Below are 23,423 nucleotides of genomic sequence, written 5' to 3'. Positions count from 1 at the left end.
TGAACCTTTGGAATTCTCTACCTGTGGAGGCTCAGTCATTGAGTATGTTCAAGACAGATTAGGAAATATTAAAGATGATAATGGGGATAGTGCAGGAAAATGGCATGGCGATAGCAGATCAGCCATGATCTAGTTGAATGGTGGAGCAGGCTCGAGGGGCTGAATGGCCTACTCCTACTTCTATTTCCTATGTACCAGCATTGTAGCTGTACTGGAACAGCTTGGCTAAGGGCACAGCTAGTTCTGGAGCATGAGTCTTCAGTACCTTTGCCGAATGTTATGGCCCATAGCCTCTGTAGTATCCAGTGCCTTCAGCCATTTCTTGATATCACGTGGAGTGAATTAAATTGACTGAAGGCTGGTATCTGTGATGCTGGGGACCTTCGGAGGAGGCCGAGATGAATCATGCACTCGGCAGCTCTGGCTGAAGATTGTTGCAAATGCTTCAGGCTTATCTTTTGCACTGCTGTGCTGGGCTCTCCCATCATTGAGGATGGGGATTTTTGTGGAACCACCTCTTCAATGAATTGTTTGATCGTCCACCACCATTCACTGGTTGTGGCAGGATTGCTGAACTTAGATCTGATCTGTTGGTTGTGGAATCGCTTGGCCCTGTCTATCACATGCTGCTGTTACTGTTTGACATGCAAATAGTCCTGTGTTGTAGCTTCACCAGGTTGACACCTCATTTTTAGGCATCTGATCATAAGAAGATTTTCAGTGCTCAATGTTTCAGTTTGAAAGAAGATTCCCTCTAATGTTATTCTGTAACTGGCCCCTAGATGGAGCATCAGCAATAGCGAATCATTAGCTCTGCCTCAAGACTATGATCAAGATAATGGATCCACTGTGTTGGGGATATCAGTGGCAAGAAACACACGTCCTAACACTTCATGGGAACATGCTTTCTCTTTATTGGGTAGTAATGAGGCATAGCTTGTTTGAGTATTTGGCCAATATCAGACGCTCTTACTCATTTACAAAGCAAGAACCTCATTTGCAGTATCATTGTATTTCCATTCTCAGTGTCTGGGTGTTGCCAGCAAAGTTAGTATTTATTGCCCATTCTTAGTATTCCCAGATTTGATACAAATGAGTGCCTTGCAAGGTCACTTCAAAGTGTCATAGAATGATACAGCACAGAAGGAGGCTGTTCAGCCCATCATGCCTGTGTCTGGATGTTGGTGTGAGACAGCATTCACATGTAGCCCAGAGTGGATTTCCTTTCCTAAAAGTTTTGAATGAAGTAGTTGGGGATTTTTTTTTTAAACAATGCACCTGTTCTTCACAATTCATGTTTTTTTTTTTTACTGATTCTACAGTTTTATCTCCAGATTTTTCTAAACAGAATTCAAAATCTCACATGTTGGGATACGGACTCCCGTTCATACTGGATGAGTCCAGGCCTCTGGGTTACCAATCCAGTAATATAACTATTCTGCTACTGTATATGCATATTGCCTTTTGGAAATGACACTTGACTCTTCCCAGCTAATTATTTACTCAATAGGAGTGACAATTTTTTAAAACTGAACTATTGTCAGTGTCTTGATAACTCATTAGGTGAGTGCAACATGAGTGATGCATATATGACAGTGACCACTCTTCAAAAGTACTTCAGTGGCTGTAAAGTGCTTTGGGACATGAAAGACAGTATATAAATGAAAATCTGCCTTTCTTAAACCATATGAAATAAGCAAGTCTTCAATTTGGTTCTTGGCTGCTGCTAACCTTAGTTATTGCTGGAGCAATCATGGAGGGTTGATGATTACCCTCCGTGACTCTCAGCTAAGGAGGAGTAAAATCACAGAATTGTTACGATGTAGAAGGAGGCCATTCGGCCCATTGTGTCTGCACCAGCTCTCTGAGCATTTTAGCTTAGTGCTAATCTCCTGCCTTTTCCTCATAACCCTGCACGTTGTTTCTGTTTAAATAATCATCCAAACCCTCTTGAATGCCTCAATTGAACCTGCCTCCACCACATTCCACAGTGCATTCCAAACCCTAATTGCTCGCTGTGTGAAAAAGTTTTTTCTCACCTCGCATTTGCTGCTTTTGCAAAACACTTTAAAACTGTGCCCTCTGGTTCTCAATCTGTTTACGAGCGGGAACAGTTTCTCCCTATCTACTCTGTCCAGACCCCTCATGATTTTGAAAACTTCTAACAAGTCTCCTCTCAGACTTCTCCTCTCCAAGGAAAACAATCCCAACTTCCCCCAATCTTTCCTCATAACTGAAATGTCTCATCCCTGGAACCATTCTCGTAAACCTCTTCTGCACTCTCTCCAATGCATTCACATCCTTCCTATAGTGTGGTGCCCAGAACTGTACACAATACTCCAGCTGAGGTCTAACCAGTGTCTTATATAAGTTCATCATAACCTCCCTACTCTTGTACTCTATGCCCCTATTAATGAAGCCTGGAATACTGTATGCTTTAGAAACAACTCTCTCTACTTGTCTTGCCACCTTTAATGACTTATGTACATAAACACCCAGATCTTTCTGCTCCTGCACACCCTTTAGAATGGTATCCTTTATTTTATACTGTCTCTCCATGTTCTTTGTACCAAAGTGTATCACCTCACACTTCTCCACATTGAACTACATCTGCCACCTATCTGCCCACTCCACGTGTCAATGTCCTTTTGAAGTTCTACACTGTCCTCAGGATTTACAATTTTCCCAAGTTTTGTGTTGTCCGCAAACTTTGAAATTGCCCCCTGCACAACAAGATCTAGATCATTTATATATATCAGGAAAAGCAAGGGTCCCAATCTCCCTGGGGAACTCCATTACAAACCTTCCAGCCCAAAAAATACCCATTAACCATTACTCTCTGTTTCCTATCCTTCAGCCAATTTTGTATCCACGTTGCTACTCTTTTATTCCATGACCTATAACTTTCCTCACAAGTCTGTTGTGTTGCACTGTATTGAATGCCTTTTGGAAGTCCATATACACATCAACAGCCATGCCCTCATCAACCCTCTCTCTTACCTCTTCAAAAAACTCCAAATTAGTTAGATACTATATGACTTTAACAAATCCATGCTGACTCTTCCGAATCAATCCACATTTTTCCATGTGACTATTAATTCTATCCTGAATAATTGTTCCTAGAAGTTTCCCCGCCACCGAAGTTAAACTGACTGGTCTGTAATTGCAGGGCAGATCTTTACAACTTTGTTCAAAAAAGGTTGTAATGTTTGCAATTCTCCAGTCCTCTGGCACCTCCCCAGAATCCAGGGCACATTGAAAGATTATTGCCAGTGCCTCTGCAATTTACACTCTCACTTCCTTCAATATTCTTGGATGCACCTCAACCAGTCCCGGTGCTTTATCAACTTTAAGCACCAACAGCTTATCCTTTTCAATTTTAAACCGTTCTAGTGACTTGAGTTTCCTCCTCTGTCACTATGGCCTGGGCAGCATCTACCTAGTAGGTAAAGACAGAAGCAAAGTATTCATTTAACACCTCAGCCGTGCCTCTTGCCTCTGTAAATCCCCTTTTTGGTCCTTATCGGCCCTACTCCTTTTACCAGCCTTTAATTATTGATGTGCTTATAGAATACTTTGGGCTTCCCTTTTGTGTTAGCTGCCAGTCTTTTTTCATAATCCTTCTGCTTCTCGTATTTGCTTTTTCCAAGGTTCGCACTCCTGCCCCCTCCTGGTAAGTACCTGTGTACAGGTTCAGGCTGGCTGTGAAGCCCTGGCGGTCCTGACTCCAGTGGTTAGAATCACGGGACTGTAAATCCACTTTGAATCAGCACCTTCAGGAAAGCAAGGAGAACAAGAAACTTGGGGAGCTACAATAGCAGATCTGTTTTTAGCGTTGGTTATGTTTCTTTCGTGACAGCACTTAAATTTGTAGCCATTGTACAGCAACCCTTACAGTTTAAACTCAAGGAAAGATTAACACTGACTGCAAAATGAAATCAGTCTGTTCGAGTTCCGCAATAATTCCCACTGATTCATGTAATCTTTCAATTAGAATATTATTTTAATTGAGGTTATTTTATTTCCTTGCGCCCTTGACACTTCACCAGCACAGAGAAATTTGCTGTAAAGTATGAACTAGACAGATATTTTGGAAACGGCATTTCACAAAATGAGCCAATTTAAATAATCGAGATGCATTTCTTTACAATATCACCAGATTCATTTATTAATTCCCGTCTATTTTCGTAAATAATCTCTTCGATTTATTAAAGTATTATAGATATCTTTGTGGTGCAGTTTCACAGCTTCCTGGTGATGCGATTGGCCCCAGAAAACTGGACAGCAGCCAATCACATGTCTATCAGCTCAATGTAATTGATAGTACTCAGCGTGAAAGTGACCAGGAGCGGATTGCACAAGCTACTGCTCAAGAGTGGAAATTAGAAACTTTGACTGAAAACATTTCTCAAAGTTTTTAAACGCTGGATCCCGATGATCTCGCCGTCTGTTTATGTTTTTTAAAAAAAACAAGTCATGGAAGTAATTTCCTAAAAGGAAATTAAAGAAAGGAGGCGCAATCTGGGACAGAGAAGATGACAAGTTTGCAGGTGTTGGGAATATACTTACTGTGGATTGTAAATGGTGTTAGCTCTCAATCAGGTAGGTGGGGAGACCCTCTACTTTCTATCATTTCATCTACAAAAGTGATCTGTCGTTTCTGTTTATGTCCTAAACGGGTCTGTAAGACTTCTTGGTCAAACCAACTTGGTACGTTCTTGTAAGGACGGTTAAAATTGTCGTTTTGAAAGAAAAGAAATCCGATGACAAGCCTTTTTTTCCCGGACGGAAACTGAAGCTATAAAAACCTGTTTGCTTAAAGTTTTTGCGCAACCATCTAACGATAAACTGAGGCTGCTTTGTGGGCGTGTCTGCCTCAGGTTGGCAGAATCTTGCTGCGCCGTGGCAGTCAAGGTGTTAACAGGTTGTAAAATCAGGTTAATGGTCAGCTCGTTCGAGTTAATGTGAGAGTGGAGTTAGGACCAAAGTGTTCGCGGTGGACGTGGAAACCTTTGAACTTCACTTTTTTTTAACCGCCTTTCATTTGATTCGAGAGCCAATTGAGGGTGTGATTTTTAAAATCGAAAATCACAGCCAGCCATTGTGACGGACTGGAAATTTTACCACAAGTAATGTTTAATTGTTTCAAGTTTTACTCTATGACACATGTTTAATCACCTTTTTAGGATTAAACGCGATGGGGCTCAGTATATCTTTAAAGAAGGATTCAGCATAGTTCTTGTTTAAAGCCATCCCTCTTGATCTTTCATGTCAGTTTAGTCTTTGCCTGATTCTACAGGCGCTCTCATTCTTGGTGCTTCTGTACGTGGTGGGAGGACGACGTTCAAATGCCAATTCCGCCACCACTTTCCCAAAAACCGTCTCCTTTTGTCCGGGTGGCAGAGCCCCCGATCCAAAGTTCCCAGGTTTGCGATGCCACTCACACTATAGAAAGCAGCCCCGGATTAATACAGTCCCTGCTGCTGTTATATTGTTCATGTCACTGACTGGCAGAGAACCTCGGTGAACTCTGGCAAGTTTGTTTTCTAGCTGCAGGAGACCCGTGCACCAGGAGCTGGAGTTAGTTACAAAGTTGTAAAAGCATCTAAAGATTTTCTGGACACTTGTCTCTTTCGGGGCACCTTGTGCTTGCTAATCGGTTACTGTGTACTTCGCACTGCCAAGTAATTGACTGCATGTGTAAGGGTGCTATATAGATGCAAATCTTCCTTTCTGCATTAAATTTAAGAACATTTTGTTACTGTTTATTCACGTCTTGTCTGTCTTAACTGCCCCCCACCACCCCCGGAGAATGTCAATAGTTCCCATTAATTTTAATTGTATCGATGGAGTGATGCCGATGAGTTGCAGATTTGTTTATTTAAATGTTACTGCTGATGAGATAGGCAAATAGTTATACAGCACATAAACAGACCCTTCGGCCCATGTCCGTGCCAGCCATCAAGCACCTATCTATTTTAATCCCATTTTCCAGCAATTGGCCCGTAGCCCTGTATGCTATGGTGTTTCAAGTGCTCATCTAGATACTTCTTAAATGTTGTGAGGGTTCCTGCCTCTACCACCCCCTCAGGCAGTGTTCCAGATTTCAACCACCCTCTGGGTGAAAATCTTTTTCCTCAAATCCCCTCTAAACCTCCTGCCCTTTACCTTAAATCTATGCCCCCTGGTTATTGAAACCTCCGCTAAGGGGAAATGTTTCTTCCTATCTATGCCCCTCATAATTTTGTATACCTCTATCAGGTCCCCTCTTAGCCTTCTCTGCTCTAAGGAAAACAACCCTAGCCTATCCAGTCTCTCTTCATAGTTGAAATGCTCCAGCCCAGGCAACATGCTGGTGAATCTCCTCTGCACCCTTTCCAGTGCAATCACATCCTTCCTATACTGTGGTGACCAGAACTGTGCACAGTGCTCCAGCTATGGCTTAACTAGTGTTTTAGACAGCTCCAACATAACCTCCCTGCTCTTATATTCTATGCCTCGGCTAATAAGTGCCTTCTTGACTACCTTCAGGTGCTGCTGCCTTCAGGAATCTATGGACATATACACCAAGGTCCCTCTGATCCTCTGTACTTCCTAGAGTCCTACCATTCATTGTGTATTCCCTTGCTGTGTTAGTCCTCCCAAAATGCATCACCTCACACTTCTCTGGATTAAATTCCATTTGCCACTGCTCTGCCCCCCTGACAAGCCTGTCTATATCATCCTGTAGTCTAAGGCTTTCCTCCTCACTATTTACGACACCACCAATTTTCATGTCATCAGTGAGCTTACTGATCATACCTCCTATATTCACATTTACATCATTAACATACACTACAAACAGCAAGGGTCCCAGCACCGATCCCTGCAGTACAGTACTCGTCACAGGTTTCCAATCGTAAAAACAACCTTTGACCATCACCCTCTGCCTCCTGCCACTAAGCCAATTTGAATCCAAATCGCCCTGGATCCCATGGGCTCTTACCACCTTGACCATTCTCCCATGTGGGACCTTGTCAAAAGCCTTACTGAAGTCCATGTAGACTACATCAACTACTCTACCTTCATCTACATACAAATCTAGTCACCTCCTCGAAAAATTCAGTCAAATTTGTTAGGCGTGGTCTCCCCCTGACAAAGCCATGCTGACTTTTTTTTTGAGCATGTGCACTGCCCTCCCCCAACACAAAGATCAGGTTAATTCTCTGATGTGAATTCTTGTTATTGGCTGCAGATACTCTTACAGATTCTTTCCAAACCTGCCCTTTCTGTCCTGTTTACACTGCTAGTTCAGATGCACTTTTGCTTGTGAATGTGCTGTCCACACAATCGCATCTGCCCTCGTTTGAGATGGAAATGTTCCTACCTGGTAATAGTTTCTTTTCATTCAATACCCCGAAGTCTCTGTTCTCCACTACCAACTGTCTTAAACCCCTCTCCACCCTCACCTTGAACATAAGCATGAAAGGCTCATGGATGACTTTGTCATGTAAAATTGAGGCCAGATTTCCCTGCCTCAGCCTATCTGCTGCTGAAACCCTCGATCGAGCTTTTATTACCTCCATACTCTATTCTCTTCCTAACTTGCGTCAAGTTTCCACTCGCCCATCAAACCCGTCCTATACACCCCCAATTTCTCATTCTTGTGTCCAAATTTCTTCAGAACCTTGCCCTTCCTATCCCTGTAACAAGCTCCCACACCCTACCCTCCAGAACTATGCACTTATTTGACTCTGGTCTCCTGAGCATTCTGCCCTCCCCTCACTTCACCATTCACAGCTATGCCTTCAGATATCTAGCCCCTACATTTAGAAATTCTCTTCCCAAACCTCTCCTCTGATCCATCCTTCCCTTCCTCCTCCTCCATTTAAGACTATAATAATTATTTTTCTCTGGTTACAATTCTGTGAAGTGTTTTGGGCCATTTCTCTACATTAGAGGTGCTATATAATTGCAAATTGTTGTTGATACTGAAGTCTACTGCCATTTGTTGGAACACTTAGAAGGCACAACAGTCCATCAAGCCCATTCTTTCTGCAATCCGTGTATGTCACACCCTATCACAACTTCCACCCTCCCATTGTAATTCTTGAGGAAAGGTTTCTTTTCCCTCCCTCCTCCCCCTCACCAGCCAAAAAAAATCCATTAAGTAAAATTTCCAAACATTTATCTTGCCACAACACATTGCCATCGAGTAGGAATGTGGGCAGGTTTGATTCTTCTTCTCTTTGATCGGCAATCTAACAGGTGCTAAGTTAGGAGACTCCAAGCAGAAATTATGTTGTCTCCCTGCAGAGGAGAGGGAAAATCAGAGAAGCGAGTCATGCCTGCAATATTTAGCATTTTTGGTGGCAGCTACAAGAGCACTGGGGGTGCTCAGAGAACAGGATGTCCACTTAGCCTCATGGCAGTCATCGTGCTGAGGTCAGGTGGACCCAGCACTCCAATCGAATTCCGCCACAGCACCAAAAGGACCAAATCAAAGTCATCAATAACATTGGGGTGTTTTTCTACTTTAAAGGCACTATATAAATGCAAGTTGTTGTTTTGCCTCACTTCCCCTTAGCACTGGTTTCTATATGTGGTATTTTATAAAGGCTGCATCTCTTTACAGTGTATGAGATGTGATCTGGCCCAGCATTAAAATCCTGCAGCTGTCTTTACACTGTCTATATGTGCAGCACAATTTCCTCTTCAATACCACAGTTTTGCATAAAACTCCTAGAGGCAGGAAAAATCTTGATTTCAGAGTGGATGAGAGTGATAACCAATCACCCTGCCCCAACTATGTCAACTCACATATAAGAACAGTTTTACACTATTTAAGAATCATTAAACAATGGTGAAATTGATTTCAAGCTCGTCTCTGAAGACGAATCTTTAACTAATTGAACTGCCCTTATTAAATCTGAATGTTTGGCAAGTATATATCACATACTGAGCATTTGGTTGGGGGCCAGTGACTTCTCTGCCTGTGTGAAATGAAGCTTTTAATGTCCTCTCTGATGCATTTAATTTTCAAACACTCTTTTCTCCTTAGAACAGCTTTCTCAGATGCTGCAATCTATTTTTTTTTAAAATGTACCTTATAAAATATTTGAAAGAACATTACAAAACATTTCTAAATCACCATCACAAATAGTGCAATCATATTCGACTTTTCCACATGGATCACAAGGTGCTTCAATACAATCAATGACTATTACTGTCATTTCAATATGGTCATTACAGACAGTCAGCCAGTGCAATGGGATTGGAGTTATCAACATACATCATGTTGCACTCTGAGGTGCTTCAATACAATGATGATACATTTAGTGTTCACTACATACATTCATTGTGAGTCGTACAGCCAGAGGGATCATGCAATTTCCAGCCCCTCGGTGCACAGTGGCAGAAAGGTCTTAGACACTTAGTGACCTTTCCCCATTGCGCCTTTGTGGTGGCTGCCCCAAGCTTTAATGCGTCCATCAGCACGTAGTCCTGGACCTTGGAATGTGCCAGTCTGCAACACTCGGGGACAACTCTTTGCTCTGGAAGACCAACAAGTTTCAGCCAGACCAAAGAGTGTCTTTCACCCAGTTGATGAACCTCCAACTGCAGTAGATGCTTGTATTGGTGTGTGTCCCTGGGAACAGATGCTGCAATCTATGTATGAGGCAGTGCCATCCTCAATCAAGGCTGATATTTCATTGCACTGCACCCAAAGTACTGCACTGTTGGCAGTATCATCTTTTGGATGAGATGTTAAATCAAGGCCAAATCTACTCAACACCCATTAGGTGGACCATGACATTATTTGAAGAAGAGCAGGGGAGTTCTCCCCAGTGTCCTGACCAATATTTATCCCTCAATCAACATTTCAAAAATAGATTATCTGGCTATTAACATATTGTTTGGTGAAGCTTGCTGTGTGCAAATCGCCCCATTTCCTACATAACAGTGACTACATTTCAAAAAATGCCTCATTAGCTATAAAGTGCTTTGAGATGTCATGATGAGCAAAGGTGAGTTTTTTTTCTTTGACCTGAATTCAATTTCTCAAGTCCAGTTAGTTAGGCTGAAACTATTTTGCTTCCTGACTACTTACACATCCCTTGTTTCTTTAGTGAAATTGAGATGTTTAACAAGGCAATAAAATAGCGTAAGACTAGAGTTTTTCCTTGGTTATAGTACATCCTTTTAGACTCTTCCTTGATAGAGCCACTAAACCCATCTCTTTCAGAAGTTTAAAAAAGCCATTTAGCAGATTTATTGAGGTCCCAACAGTGTCTAAAGGGCAGTATGGTATGTGTCAGCAGTCTAGGTTACATCCAAGAGCTCAGTATGAAACCGAGCCATATAGACTGGGAAGGTCCCAAATTTGTTTCCCAATACTGTACAGGGTTAGCTGATTTTAAACCTTGACAGCTGCTGGAGAGCTATGGTCAGCCTGTGCAATCGGTGAGGGGGGAAACGTCAGAAGTGGTCCTCTTGATTGCTACTTGGTAACTTCTGCAGGATAGTGTGCATGCGTCTGGGCATTGGGTAAAAACAGATAAGCTTGCTTGTGAAGTTCCCTTGGCACTTAGCTTAAATAGCCTCATCTAATCTCACATGCAAAGGTCACTTGGGTTGGGTCTGTCAACGTCCACTGAACTGTTCTCCAGTGAGTGTCAACTCCTTCTGGAGAGAAGGGAGTAAATTGGAAAAAGAACAACAACTCCTGTTTCAGGGAAAACAAGTGTTAAATTCCAGCATCTTCTGAATTTTTCCAAAAAGTTGTTAGGAGAGAGTTACTTCGAATGTGTTTTAACGTACGTATAGTGCATTCATACAAGTTTTTTTTAAAGGAAGGGTTTGAGCTAAGATGTTTATGAGCTAGCTTTAGTGTTCCTTTTAGCTTGTTTTGGTAATTGCTAAACGCTTCATATCCATTTTCTTGGGGAGTTACTTGCCCCACATACCAGGGCTTTTGGTAGGCCCTTCCCTTTTGGATTGTGGACAGCAGTAGGTAAAGTACAAAGGCACAAGCAGGTTTCTTTTTAAAAAAGAATGTTGCAAGGCAGTCTGACAAATGGCTATGAGAAAGTCGTTTAAGTCAAGATGACTTGCAGGGCTGTGACAATCAGGATAATATCAGAGAGGAATACTAAGGCGCACAAAATGCTGGAAGAGACAGATAGCACCAGAATAGAGAATAGTGAGTTAATAGGTCAGAGTAAGGGAGAAAGTAATAAAGTCTATATCAGGGTTACTGTGCATATATGTGAATGCACAGAGTGTGGTAAATAAGACTGGTGAGTTACAGGTGCAGGTTGCCATGTGGAAATATGATGTTGTGGCGATAATGGACAGGGGCAGGAGCGGGTGTTAAATATTAAAAACAAAAAAACTGCGGATGCTGGAAATCCAAAACAAAAACAGAATTACCTGGAAAAACTCAGCAGGTCTGGCAGCATCGGCGGAGAAGAAAAGAGTTGACGTTTCGAGTCCTCATGACCCTTTGACAGAACTTGAGTTCGAGTCCAGGAAAGAGCTGAAATATAAGCTGGTTTAAGGTGTGTGTGTGGGGGGGCGGAGAGATAGAGAGACAGAGAGGTGGAGGGGGTTGGTGTGGTTGTAGGGACAAACAAGCAGTGATAGAAGCAGATCATCAAAAGATGTCAACGACAATAGTACAATAGAGCACATAGGTGTTAAAGTTAAAGTTGGTGATATTATCTAAACGAATGTGCTAATTAAGAATGGATGGTAGGGCACTCAAGGTGTAGCTCGTGGGTTTTTTATTTTTTTTTATTTTTTTTTTAAATTTTTTTTTAATAATGGAAATTTCCATTATTAAAAAAAAAATAAAAAAAAAACCCACTAGAGCTACACCTTGAGTGCCCTACCATCCATTCTTAATTAGCACATTCGTTTAGATAATATCACCAACTTTAACTTTAACACCTATATGCTCTATTGTACTATTGTCGTTGACATCTTTTGATGATCTGCTATCACTGCTTGTTTGTCCCTACAACCACACCAACCCCCTCCACCTCTCTGTCTCTCTATCTCTCCGCCCCCCACACACACACCTTAAACCAGCTTATATTTCAGTTCTTTCCTGGACTCGAACTCAAGTTCTGTCGAAGGGTCATGAGGACTCGAAACGTCAACTCTTTTCTTCTCCGCCGATGCTGCCAGACCTGCTGAGTTTTTCCAGGTAATTCTGTTTTTGTTTTGGGTGTTAAATATTCCTGGATACAGGGTGTTCAGGAAAGATAGGAAAGGAAGAAGAGGGAGAGGGGTGGTAATATTGATTAAGGAGAGCATTGCCATGCTGGAGAAAGAGGATGCCCCAGAGGGGTCAAGGACAGAATCTATTTGGCCTGAGCTAAAGAACAAAAAAGGTGCAATTAAATTGTTTGGTGTAGTCTACAGGCCACCAACTAGTGGGATGGATGTAGAGGTGCAAATTTGCAATGAAATTACAAGATTTACAAGGTGCAAAAATTAGAGTAGTTATAATGGGGAACTTTATCCGAATATAGACTAGGATAGAGTTGGTGTAAAGGGCAGAGAGGGGAAAGAGTTCCTAGAACATGTTCAGGAAAATTCTCTACAGCAATATGTTTCCAATCCAACAAGAAAGGAGGCACTGCTAGACAGAGTTCTTGGGAATGAGGTGGGCCAAGTGGATCAGATATCAGTAGGAGAACATTTAGGAGTCAGTGATCATTGTATCATAAGGTTTAGGCTGACTGTGGAAAAGAGCAAAGAACAATCCAGAGTAAGAATAATTAACTTGGGGAAATCCAATTTCAATGGAGTAAGAAGGGATTGGAGTCTAAGGTTGGCAGGTAAAATGGTAGCTGAACAATGGGCTCCCTTCAAACAAGAGTGTGTTCTGGCACAGTCAAAGGGAAAGGTAGGGTAAACAAATACAGAGCTCGCTGGATGACAGGTAGAAATTAAGCTCAAGAAGCAAAAGTATGCTTACGACAGATGTTGGATAGAAAATACGTTTGAGAACCAGGATGAATATAGAAGGTTCAGAGGGGAATTGAAAAATCAAATAAGAGAAGCAAAAAAGGAGTATGAAAAGAGACTGGCAATCAACATAAAATGGAATTCCAAAGTCGTCTATAGGCATAGAAATAGTTAAAGGGTGGTAAAAGATGAATGGGGCCAATTAGGGACCAAAAAGATGATTTGCACATGGAGGCAGAGGGCATGGCTGAAGTATTAAATTAATACTTTGTATCTGTCTTTGCCAAGGAAGAAGATGCTACCCATGCCATGGTGAAAGAGGAGGTAGTTCAGACACTGAAGGGTTTAAAATTGATGAGGATGTTGTATTGGATAGGCTGTCTGCACTTAAACTTGAGAAGGCACCAGGACCGGATGAGATATATCCAAAGACTCTGAGGGAAGTGAGAGTGGAAATTGCAGAGGCACTGGCCATCATTTTCCAGCCTTAGACTCAGGAGTGGTGCCAGAGGACTGGAGAATTGCAAATGTTACACCCCTACTTTTTCCTGAAGGAAAGGTGTAAAGATACATTCAGCAACTACAGACCAGTCAGTTTAACTTCAGTGGTGGGGAAACTTCTAGAAACAATAACTTGGGACACAATTAATTGTCACATGGACAAATTCAGATTGATCAAGGAAAGCCAGCATGGATTTCTCAAGAGAAAATCACGTTTGGCTAACTTGCTGTAGTTTTTTGAAGAGGTAACGGAAATGGTTGAAGAGGGCAATGCTGTTGTTGTGGTGTACATGGACTTCCAAAAGACATTTGATACGGTGTCACGCAACAGACTTCTGAGAAAAGTTATAGCTCATGGAATAAATTGTTTCCTCTGAGGGTTGAGTGTTTGGAACTCTCTTCCTCAAAAGGCAGTGAAAGCAGAGTCCTTGAATATTTTTAAGGCAGAGCTAGATAGATTCTTGATTAAAAAGGGGGTGAAAGGTTATCGGGGGTAGACAGGAATATGGGGTTGAGGTTACAATCAGATCAGCCATGATCTTATAGAATGGTGGAGCAGGCTCGAGGGGCCAAGTGGCCGGCTCCTAATTTGTATGTATGTTTGTATGTTAAAAGGGACAGTAACAACATGGATACAAAGTTGGCTGAGTGACAGGAAACAGAATAGTGGTTAATGGATGTTTCTCGGGATGGAGAAAGGTTTGTCGTGGAGTTCCCAGGATCAGTGTTGGGACTCTTGCTTTTCCTGATGTACATTAAAGACCTTGGTGTACAGGGCACAATTTCAAAATCTGCAGGTAATACTAAACTTGGAAGCATTGTGAACTGTGAGGATGATAGTATAGAACTTCAAACAGACATAGACAAGTTGTTGGAATGGGAAGATAGGTGGCAGATGAAGTTCAATGTGAAGTGATTCATTTTGGTAGGAAGACCATGGAGAAACAATACAAAATAAAGGGCACAATTCTACAGGGAATGCAGGAGCAGGAGGGGGCGTAAAATGTGCATTGGTCATTGAAGGTGGCAGGACAGGTTGAGAGCCTGGTTAATAAAGCATACAGTGCCATAGGTTTTATTAAGAGGGGCAAAGAGTGCAAGAGCAAGGAGGTTATGTTGAATTTATATCAGATACTAGTTAGACCTCAGCTGGAGTATTGTGTACAGTTCTGGGTGCCACACTTTAGGAAGAATGTGAAGGCATCGGAGAGAGTACAGAAAAGGTTCACAAGAATGGTTCCAGGGATGAGGAACTTCTATTATGAAGACAGATTGGAGAAGTTAGGACTGTTTTCCCTGGAGAAAAGAAGGCTGAGAGGAGATTTGATAGAGGTATTCAAAATCATGAGGGGTCTGGACAGACTAGATAGGTAGAAACTGTTCCCACTCGTGTGAGGATTGAGAACGAGAGGGCACAGATTTAAAGTAATTGGCAAAAGAATTAAAAGCTATCTGAGAAAAAGCATTTTCACACAGTGAGTAGTTAAGGTCTGGAATACACTGCCTGAGAGTGTGGTGGAGGCAGGTTTAATTAAAGTATTCAAAAGGGAATTAGATTGTTATCTGAAAAGGAAGAAGATGCAGGGTTTTGGGGAGAATGGCACTGAGATTTAATCATTTGGAGAGCTGGTGTGGACACAATGGGCTGAATGACTGCCTCCTGCACTGTAACAATTCTGATTCTGTGGCTAATATGGGGAAGCGTGCCATATTCTTTATTTTGTATTAAACTTATGATAAACAGTTGTTGAATTCAATATTCAGTCTGGAAGGCTGTAAAGTGCCTAGTCGGAAGATGAGGTGTTGTTCCTCATCTTCTGACTAGGCACTTTACAGCCTTCCGAACTGAATACTGAATTCAACAACTTTAGGTCTTGAGCTCCCCCCTCCATCCCCACCCCCTTTCTGTTTCCCCCTTCCTTTTGTTTGTTTTTTTTTCCAATAAATTATATAGATTTTTCTTTTCCCACCTATTTCCATTATTTTTAAATATTTTTAAATCTTTTATGCTCTCCCCACCCCCACTAGAGCTATACCTTGAGTGCCCTACCATCCATTCTTAATTAGCACATTCATTTGGATAATATCACCAACTTTAACACCTATGTGTTCTTTTGTTCTATTGTTGGTGACATCTTTTGATGATCTGCTTCTATCACTGCTTGTTTGTCCCTACAACCACATCAACCCCCTCCACTTCTCTCTCTCTCTCTCTCCCTCTCCCCCCCCCCCCCCCCCCCCCCCCCACACACACACACACACACACACACACACACACCTTAAACCAGCTTATATTTCAACTCTTTCTTGGACTCAAACTCAAGTTCTGTCGAAGGGTCATGAGGACTCGAAACGTCAACTCTTCTCCGCCGATGCTGCCAGACCTGCTGAGTTTTTCCAGGTAATTCTGTTTTTGTTTTGAACCTGATCATAACTGCTCTTCGGTATGTTCATCTTCTTGTGAAATAAAGCATCTTATCAATTTGTGTTGATTCTTGTGTTACCAAATGTTTGTTCAGTCCATGTTTGAAGAGATTGAAGGAGAACCATTTGAAAGACCCAATTATCCAAGTGACAAGGAGGTAATGTTGTTATGCCCTGGGTTACACTATTATATAATTACATATAGAACAGTGCAAGTCAATGCCACAAGAGTAAGATGTGCAGACTGTTTACAGGAGTGACTGATGCCATTGAATGTAAGAAGGTATCTACAACAAACCTAAACTTGTAATGCAAAGTAAAAGCCCTGCATTTATATAGCGCCCACTTGAGAAGGCAGGAGGGGCCTCGGTTTAATATACAATTCAATACTCTTGCGGTCCAATTCTTCCTCGGTACTAAGTGAATTGCCTGCCTGGTTTAGTGGGGTTTGAAACTACAGCCGCTTGAACCCACTGAACCATGGCTGATACCTTGGGACCTTCCAGAGCCATGTCTCACTGCAGACAGGAAATAAACACTAATTGCAACAGGGGAATGTTTTTAATATTTGACAGTGGCAGAATCTTTGCTCTGTGATGATGTATAATTGTCTGATGCTGATGAATAGTATGGGTGGAATATCACCTTTGGTTTCAAAATGAAACCATGTTATTTTGAGTCATTAACATCAATGAAATAGTAAGAGTGGAATTACAATCAAAAAGAACCACACACACCACAAATCCAGTTAAGTACATGAGGCTGTATTTATTTTGATGAGTTACATACATTGCTCGGCTAATCTATGTAGTTCACAACTGCTCCGCAGATTCGGAAAGTCACAGGTCCAATGACCTGCTATGTGTTGCGGTTGGGGTGGTGGAGATGCGACCGTTAGCTTCAGCCGATAAAAGGCAAGCCAGATTTCTTGCCCCTTGTTACTATTTGCTAGACGTGCATGTGTGGAGATTAAGTGAGGGCAATTGGACTCTGCCAGTCATCTCACCAGACTACTCCCAGCCAAGATATCTGCCAATGTCCCTGTCTTTTGTCTGGCCACTTGGCAGTGCAAAGGGGCAACAAAGCATCATCTAAACATTGACCATGTTCAGCAAAAGCACTATAAAATTGTTGAATGTTTTGTGTTTGAACATGCACCAACCCTTGGATGTGATGTAAAAATGGTAAATGCTGGAAAAGCTCAACAGGTCTGACAGTATCTGTGGAGAGAAAAACAGAGTTAACGTTTCGAGTCTGGATGACTTCTTCAGAGCATTCGCAGTATTTTGCTTTTATCTTAGTGTTCCACAGATGCTGTCAGACCTGCTGAGTTTTTCCAGGGTTTTCTGTTTCAGATTTCCAGCATCTGCAGTATTTTGCTTTTATCTTGGATGTGATGTGTTGCATTATAATCAGCCACTCACATTGAGCTTATTTCATTGACTTAATTGATGTGTGAGGAGTGTCCTTCACTCCTACATTCACCAGTTTCCATTTTAGGTTGGCAACTTGTTTAATTTGTCACAATGTGAAGAGAGATCTTTGTATCGTAGGTTGATGATAGACCCTGATTGTTATGGGGTCATTGCCTGAAAGAGGGGGTCTTACATTGTAACACTCACACAATGATGGTTTAATTTGAGGGATTGGTAAATCCAGATGTAACTTTATGTAAAGAGGGTTCTCTGTTTGGGATCTGCACCTGAATGTGTGTGTGCTGACTCATTGCATTAATCTGTTTATCTACATCACTGCTGAGAAGGTAAACAAAACTAAGGAACAGGTGTACGGCCAACAAAGAGTGAGCCACGTCAAGAGGCAGACTGAGCCAAGATTGTTTGCCCTTTCAACTGCAGATAACTTGACTGGGGCATGAGAACCAAGTCACTGTGATGTTCTTATACTGAAATTCACTCTCATTGGCACCATACATGGATTGCATGAAAAGAGAATCTATAGGGATTGATGTAGGTGAACCTCCAGTACAATACTTCATACATTGTTATTGTTAGATGTTGTCTCTCTCTACACTGATTCTCCAACCACAGGATCATCTCTAGACTTGTCTTCTATCTTATAGATTTAACATTCAGTGGATTTAAGAACCAGGACTACATTATTTTATTGACAGGATCCACAAGTGATCCAAGATTTCAGATCTTTCCACCGCCCACTCCAATCCCTTCCCCCCGTGATATAATTCCAGGGACTTCCAATATCTCTCACTCATTCTTCCAGACACCTAGCCAATGAATTCAAAGCAGCGTAGCCAACCCCAGTCCTACCTTTACTTGACATTTGCATACTCTCATTTTCCAGCAGGATAGCATCCTGAAGCAGGGATCTGGCCTGATTTTCCTTCCAATCTCTGAGCACTGAGGCTAATTACAGTGCCCCCACCTCCTCCAGCTAACTCAGCACGGACAAGGGAGCAAACTTGGATGTTCTCACACGCACACATGCATATTCCATCGGAGTCACTAGATAGCATTCAGGAGCAGGAATTCTGCCTCTCCTTAGCCTGAGAAATCTAAGATTGGCTGTAGTGTTGCTGTTGCCCTTGTTCCCCTTCCTATCATCATCTATCTCAGCACCTACCCACCCTATAAATCAGTTAACACTGATCAGACCAGCAGCACCTCTACACAGCTCAGTACCCCATGTTAGGTGGTGCATATAGTCACTGAGCCATCATGGAACCAATTTCTTTTCTAAGCAAATCCTGAACCTCTTCTTGTAGGCAGAGCATTTCTAGAGAGAGAACTTATTCAGAATCACCAAGAACTGATGGTGTTTTGTGTTATTTTCTTTTTGGCAAGTATGTCCAGTCCATACCTGATGCTAGATTCTGCTGCCTGGGTGTTGGAAAAGCTGCCCTGCCACTTGCTGGGTTATCTGTGGCTGAGGGTAGGTAACGTATTTAACATGCCATTCACTGAATATTAGCTGTGGTAGCTGGAGCTGTGTACAGTGGATGATCTCACCCTGCTATTTGGGTTGGGCCAGAATCCAGGGCCCAGAGCTAAGATTGTGAGAAAATAATTTTCAGTTTAATGACTGGCAGTGTAGAGCAATTGTATAGGATATGTTTAAGAGTTTAAATTTAAATCCTATTATGTTTATAGCCTTTTGTTGTGTTACATGAAGAGCTTTGTGAACAAGAAGATCAAAGTTTGTTTCAGTTGGTTGCCTTGGATTGGTGTTACCTTGATCTTGCTTTCACTCTACAAACCACTTTTCCTGTCCTGGGGGGAGGGGGGATTTATATCACCAATACTGTGATTGATCTGCCAGACTCTGTAATCCTGGGCTCTTACATTTGGTGCTTCAACAGTTCAGATGGTGAGACAGCTCCCTGAGTCTAAACAGTTCAAACTAGATCCAACCAAACCCTGAAGTCTTCTTGGTGAGAACATTGTGTCCCTAATTGGTGCTCAGAATTTTTTTTTTTAATTTGTTTTTTAGTGAACATCGCTGGCAAGACCAGCATTTATTGTCCACCCCTAACTGCCCCTTGAACCGCTGCAGTCCATATGGTGTAGGCACACCCACGGTGCTTTTTCTGTAGCGGTTTGATACAACCAAGTGGCATGCTAGGCCAACTCAAAGGGCAATTAAGAGTCAACCACATTGCTGTGGCTCTGGAGTCATGTGTAGGCCAGACCAGGTAAAGACAGCAGATTTCCTCCCCTGAAGGACATTAGTGAACCAGATGGGACAATCTGATAGTTTCATGATTTTCGTTACTGGGACTTCTTTTTATTCCATATTTATTAATTGAATTTAAATTCTCACAGCAGTTGTGGGATTTGAATTCATGTCTCCAAAGTGTTCGTCCAGGCCTCTGGATTACTAGTCCAGTAACATCACCTGACTGGCAGGGAGCCACTTATAGTCTCCCACCCTCCACTTGTGACCCCAAGGAGACTTGCTGCTGCATGTGGCTCTGAGTCTCCAGAGGCCTGCATGGGGGTGGGATATTGATCATGCCAGAGTTCAGTGCTGTTCACTCTTTGGGAAAGAAGCAGATGATTACATGAGGAAATGGGGAATGTTGGGAGGCTATCTGATCACAGTCTAGCCTTGACATTGACACTTCCAGCAAGGGATCATCGGATAGCAATCAGGAGCAACCGGTTTCCTCATCCTGAACCCAATAATTGATAACCAATTACTGCCCAGCTGAGGTCAGCTCCCTCAGCTCAAACCAAGGATTGACCCAGGGATGTTCATTGTCTGTGGGACTCAGCTGCTCACTAGGAACTCGCTGAGGAACCAAACCATTAACAGGCAGGCTGAACATAGCTTCCATACAGTAAGTGAAAGAGCTCCATTGAAATAGATCCTATCATTTATTTTTCTATTTTTGCCTGTGGAGAAATGCTTGCAGTCCACTTGGCAACTGCCCACAAAGGCCGGATCGGAGTAAGGAACTCACTGTGTGAAGGCAGTCACAGACGTAGACCCACAAGCCATCACACTGTTTTGTAGCCTCTCTGCAAGTTGCCCTCGGACAAGACAATGGTTGGGACTGTGGCTCGAAACAAAAAGTTACTGAGTGAAAGCACCCCAGAGACTGGCTGGAGCTATAATGACTCAAAATCCCTGGTGGGAGGGCAGTCAACTGAAGTGGTGACTTCATATACTAAATACCACAGGTTCACACATGGCCAATCGTGCCAATATCCCGGCTTCCTCCACCACCTCCCTAAACACAATAAAGTTTGTTCTGTTTTATCCAGCTACTACACATCTGTTTGCACTTCTTTTCTAAGAAGTGCCAATATTCAATTTGTACTTGTCATAACCCAAATAAAGTTTGTGTTTGAGGAAGCTTCCTTGTCGAATTGAGCAGCATCTTAACATTCATTTAACTATTGAAGGACTGCTGACCAGTTTGAAAATGATACAATTTTGTTCACTGACCATGGCAAATTTGGCCATTTTTCATTATTTGTTCCCAGGGTGTGAGCATTGCTGGCAAAGCTGGCACTTATTGTCCATCCTGCCCTTAGATGTTGGTGGGTGTTATTCTTGAGCTAATTCTTGAGTTATTGCTATGCTGTTAGTGCCACCCCACCCCCCCACTCCCCCACCCCCCCACCCCCGCACCAATGGTACTGGGTAGGGAATTTGTCCATCGATGATGAAGGAACAGTGATATGTGTCCAAATCGGGTTGTTCTGTGATTTGGAGGGACCTTGAAGATAATAGTGTTCCCAGGACATTGCTGCTCTTGATCTTCTCAGTAGCAGAATTCACGCAGTTGGGAGGTGCTGTCGAAATAACCTTGGTGAGCTGCTGCAGTGCATCGTAATAGATTGTACACTTTGCAGTTACACTGGTGAATAAGGTGCCCATGGCTGGGCACTGATAAAGCAGGCTGCTGTACCCTGCATGGTGTCAAGCTTGTATGGTGTTATTGCACCTGCACTCCTCGCCCTCCTGACTTTGAGCCTTGTAGATGGTGGAGAAGCTTTGAACAGTCATGAGGTGCGTCACCCCTCCCCTGCTCTTGCTGAGATGGCTGGTCCAGTTACACTTTTAATCAAGAGTAACACCTCCCAAGATGTTGATGCTGGAGGCTTCAGTAATGGTGCTGTGTAATATTTTACAATCTGCGATACTGCACATCTCGAAGTCATTTCAGAATTTGTGCTGTTTTTTCGGCCTCGTACAGCCACAACCATCAAGATTGTTGGATGGATGGTTAGGAAGATGGGTTTGCCTATAGGTCTTAGTGCCTGCTGCTGATTTAATTGTGGCAAGAGAAACCTGTTCAACTGCTAGCAGCATGATCTTGATGGCGCCATGAACTCGTGCCATCGCATTATCAAGTACATAATTCCTTCGCCCCCATTTTGAGCATCTAGTCATTGACGTCGTGGTGAGATTATGTAGGAGGTTCAAAAATTTGTTTTTGATACAATGAGTCAGATACTGAGCAAAACTGCCCCAACCAACAGGCGAGAATGGAATCCTACATTCACAAAGGCATCTGTGACTCGATGACCATTTCCCATTTATTCCGAAGTCCTATGACCCTGACTGTTTTGGCTGTGACTTGCAATGTTGTTCTTTGTAGATGAGTGCAGATTTATTCCTGATTAATAGCCAACAATGATGAAACTCTTGACAATCTTGGAAAAATTTGCCTGTCCAGCTTTTCTGAAAAAAATCTATTTGTTTCTCCTGCTTTCTCTTCCCTCCCCTTTGAAGGTGTCGAGTCACACTGGGAGACTGTTCTGCAGACACAGCCAGCCCTCAGATACTGACTCAAGTGACCATTATTCACATGTTAGTCGAGACCGTATAAATAACAGGTTATTCAACAGTTGGGCCATCACAGACAAATCCTTAATCTTATCCTCATTCGACATCCACAATTTACAATCAGGAAATTGCTGAATCCTAATCCTAATCAGCAGCAGAAACCATGGCTGAGACATTGGGGCTCTGACTGTGATCAGTCTGAAAAGGCTTTTGCAAACGCCTGTCTGCTCTGTGGACTGCAGTGCACTACATGGGTTCTCTGACCGAGCTTTGATCTGTCACTCCATAATCCTAACCTTGACGTTTAATCTTTATCCAAACATGCAGCTACTCAGTGCTAAGCACAATAACTGCTGTCAACATGTTGTCTAATTTCACCGAAGGGAAATCAACAACGGTGGCAGTGGTCTTCCAGGGACCGTTTTCACTTTGCAACTGAGCTTTCAGTACATTTGCCATATGCAAGCCCACTATTATTCTGAGGCCTGGTTTTTGCTGTATGAGGATTGGGGGGGGAGAAATAAAAATCACTGCTTAAGTTACAGCATATTTAATTCATATTTTGATACGTTTGTAGACTATTAATGTAAAGTGCATCCCTGCACATGTTTACTAACTCCCAGCAAATGAAAAGACTGAAAGGCAGAGATAATGTGAAGCGGAATTGTGCTATTTAACTTGGACTGTGAGCACTGGGCTTGAGAACGCAGATCCAACATTAACATGCTTAAATTAGAGCAGAGATCAGTAAAATGCTTCCTCCTTCACACAGTCGTGGAACAGACCCCTGCTGAAAGCAACTTAATGTTGTGTCTAGCAGCTCCTGCAACAAAAGGGGATAAATATTTTGCGTGTGAGACGAAAGGTTCTGAAATCAGTATTGGTAGAACTTTCTCCTTCTGTCCTTTCCTCTCCTGAACGTGTTGATTCCTTTGGTGGGTTAATCGGTTGTTTAGGTACCAGTCACCCTCTGATACCTGGCCTAGGTCTGATCCTTGTCAACGTTGGCAAGCTGTTTTACCATGAGGGCATCACAGCTGTCCTATCCTGTACCCTTCCAGAATCCACAGGCAGCCACTTCCAGCAGGGATTTTGTGGAACCCTGGCTGATTGTCCCCTCCCAAACCCAGATACAGCAGTAGCCCTATAGTCCATTCAGAACAGAGCAGTGGGGCCTTGCACTTTGCTGGACGGTATGGCTCAGCCCAGTCACTGGATAATCGATGAATCATTATGGGAACCCAAGTATAGAGAAATACTCTGCTGGA

General features: G+C 42.6%; 1 protein-coding gene across 2 annotated transcripts in view; it reads left to right on the top strand.

Moving 5' to 3' along the window:
- The first annotated feature begins 4,345 nt into the window (after nucleotides 1–4,345).
- The window catches only part of erbb3a (erb-b2 receptor tyrosine kinase 3a), a 135,678-nt gene continuing 116,600 nt past the window's right edge, over nucleotides 4,346–23,423 (top strand). For both annotated transcript variants that reach the window (XM_041180265.1, XM_041180266.1), the window contains exon 1: nucleotides 4,346–4,602. In XM_041180265.1, coding sequence (XP_041036199.1) covers nucleotides 4,536–4,602 — 67 coding nt within the window. In that variant the 5' untranslated portion in view covers nucleotides 4,346–4,535. The remainder of the gene's footprint in view (nucleotides 4,603–23,423) is intronic.

The sequence above is a fragment of the Carcharodon carcharias genome, chromosome X (assembly GCF_017639515.1).
Source record: "Carcharodon carcharias isolate sCarCar2 chromosome X, sCarCar2.pri, whole genome shotgun sequence".
Taxonomy (NCBI): Eukaryota; Metazoa; Chordata; class Chondrichthyes; order Lamniformes; family Lamnidae; genus Carcharodon; species Carcharodon carcharias.
The sequence above is the reverse complement of the archived record's forward strand: the minus strand, read 5'-3'. Positions and strand labels throughout refer to the sequence as shown.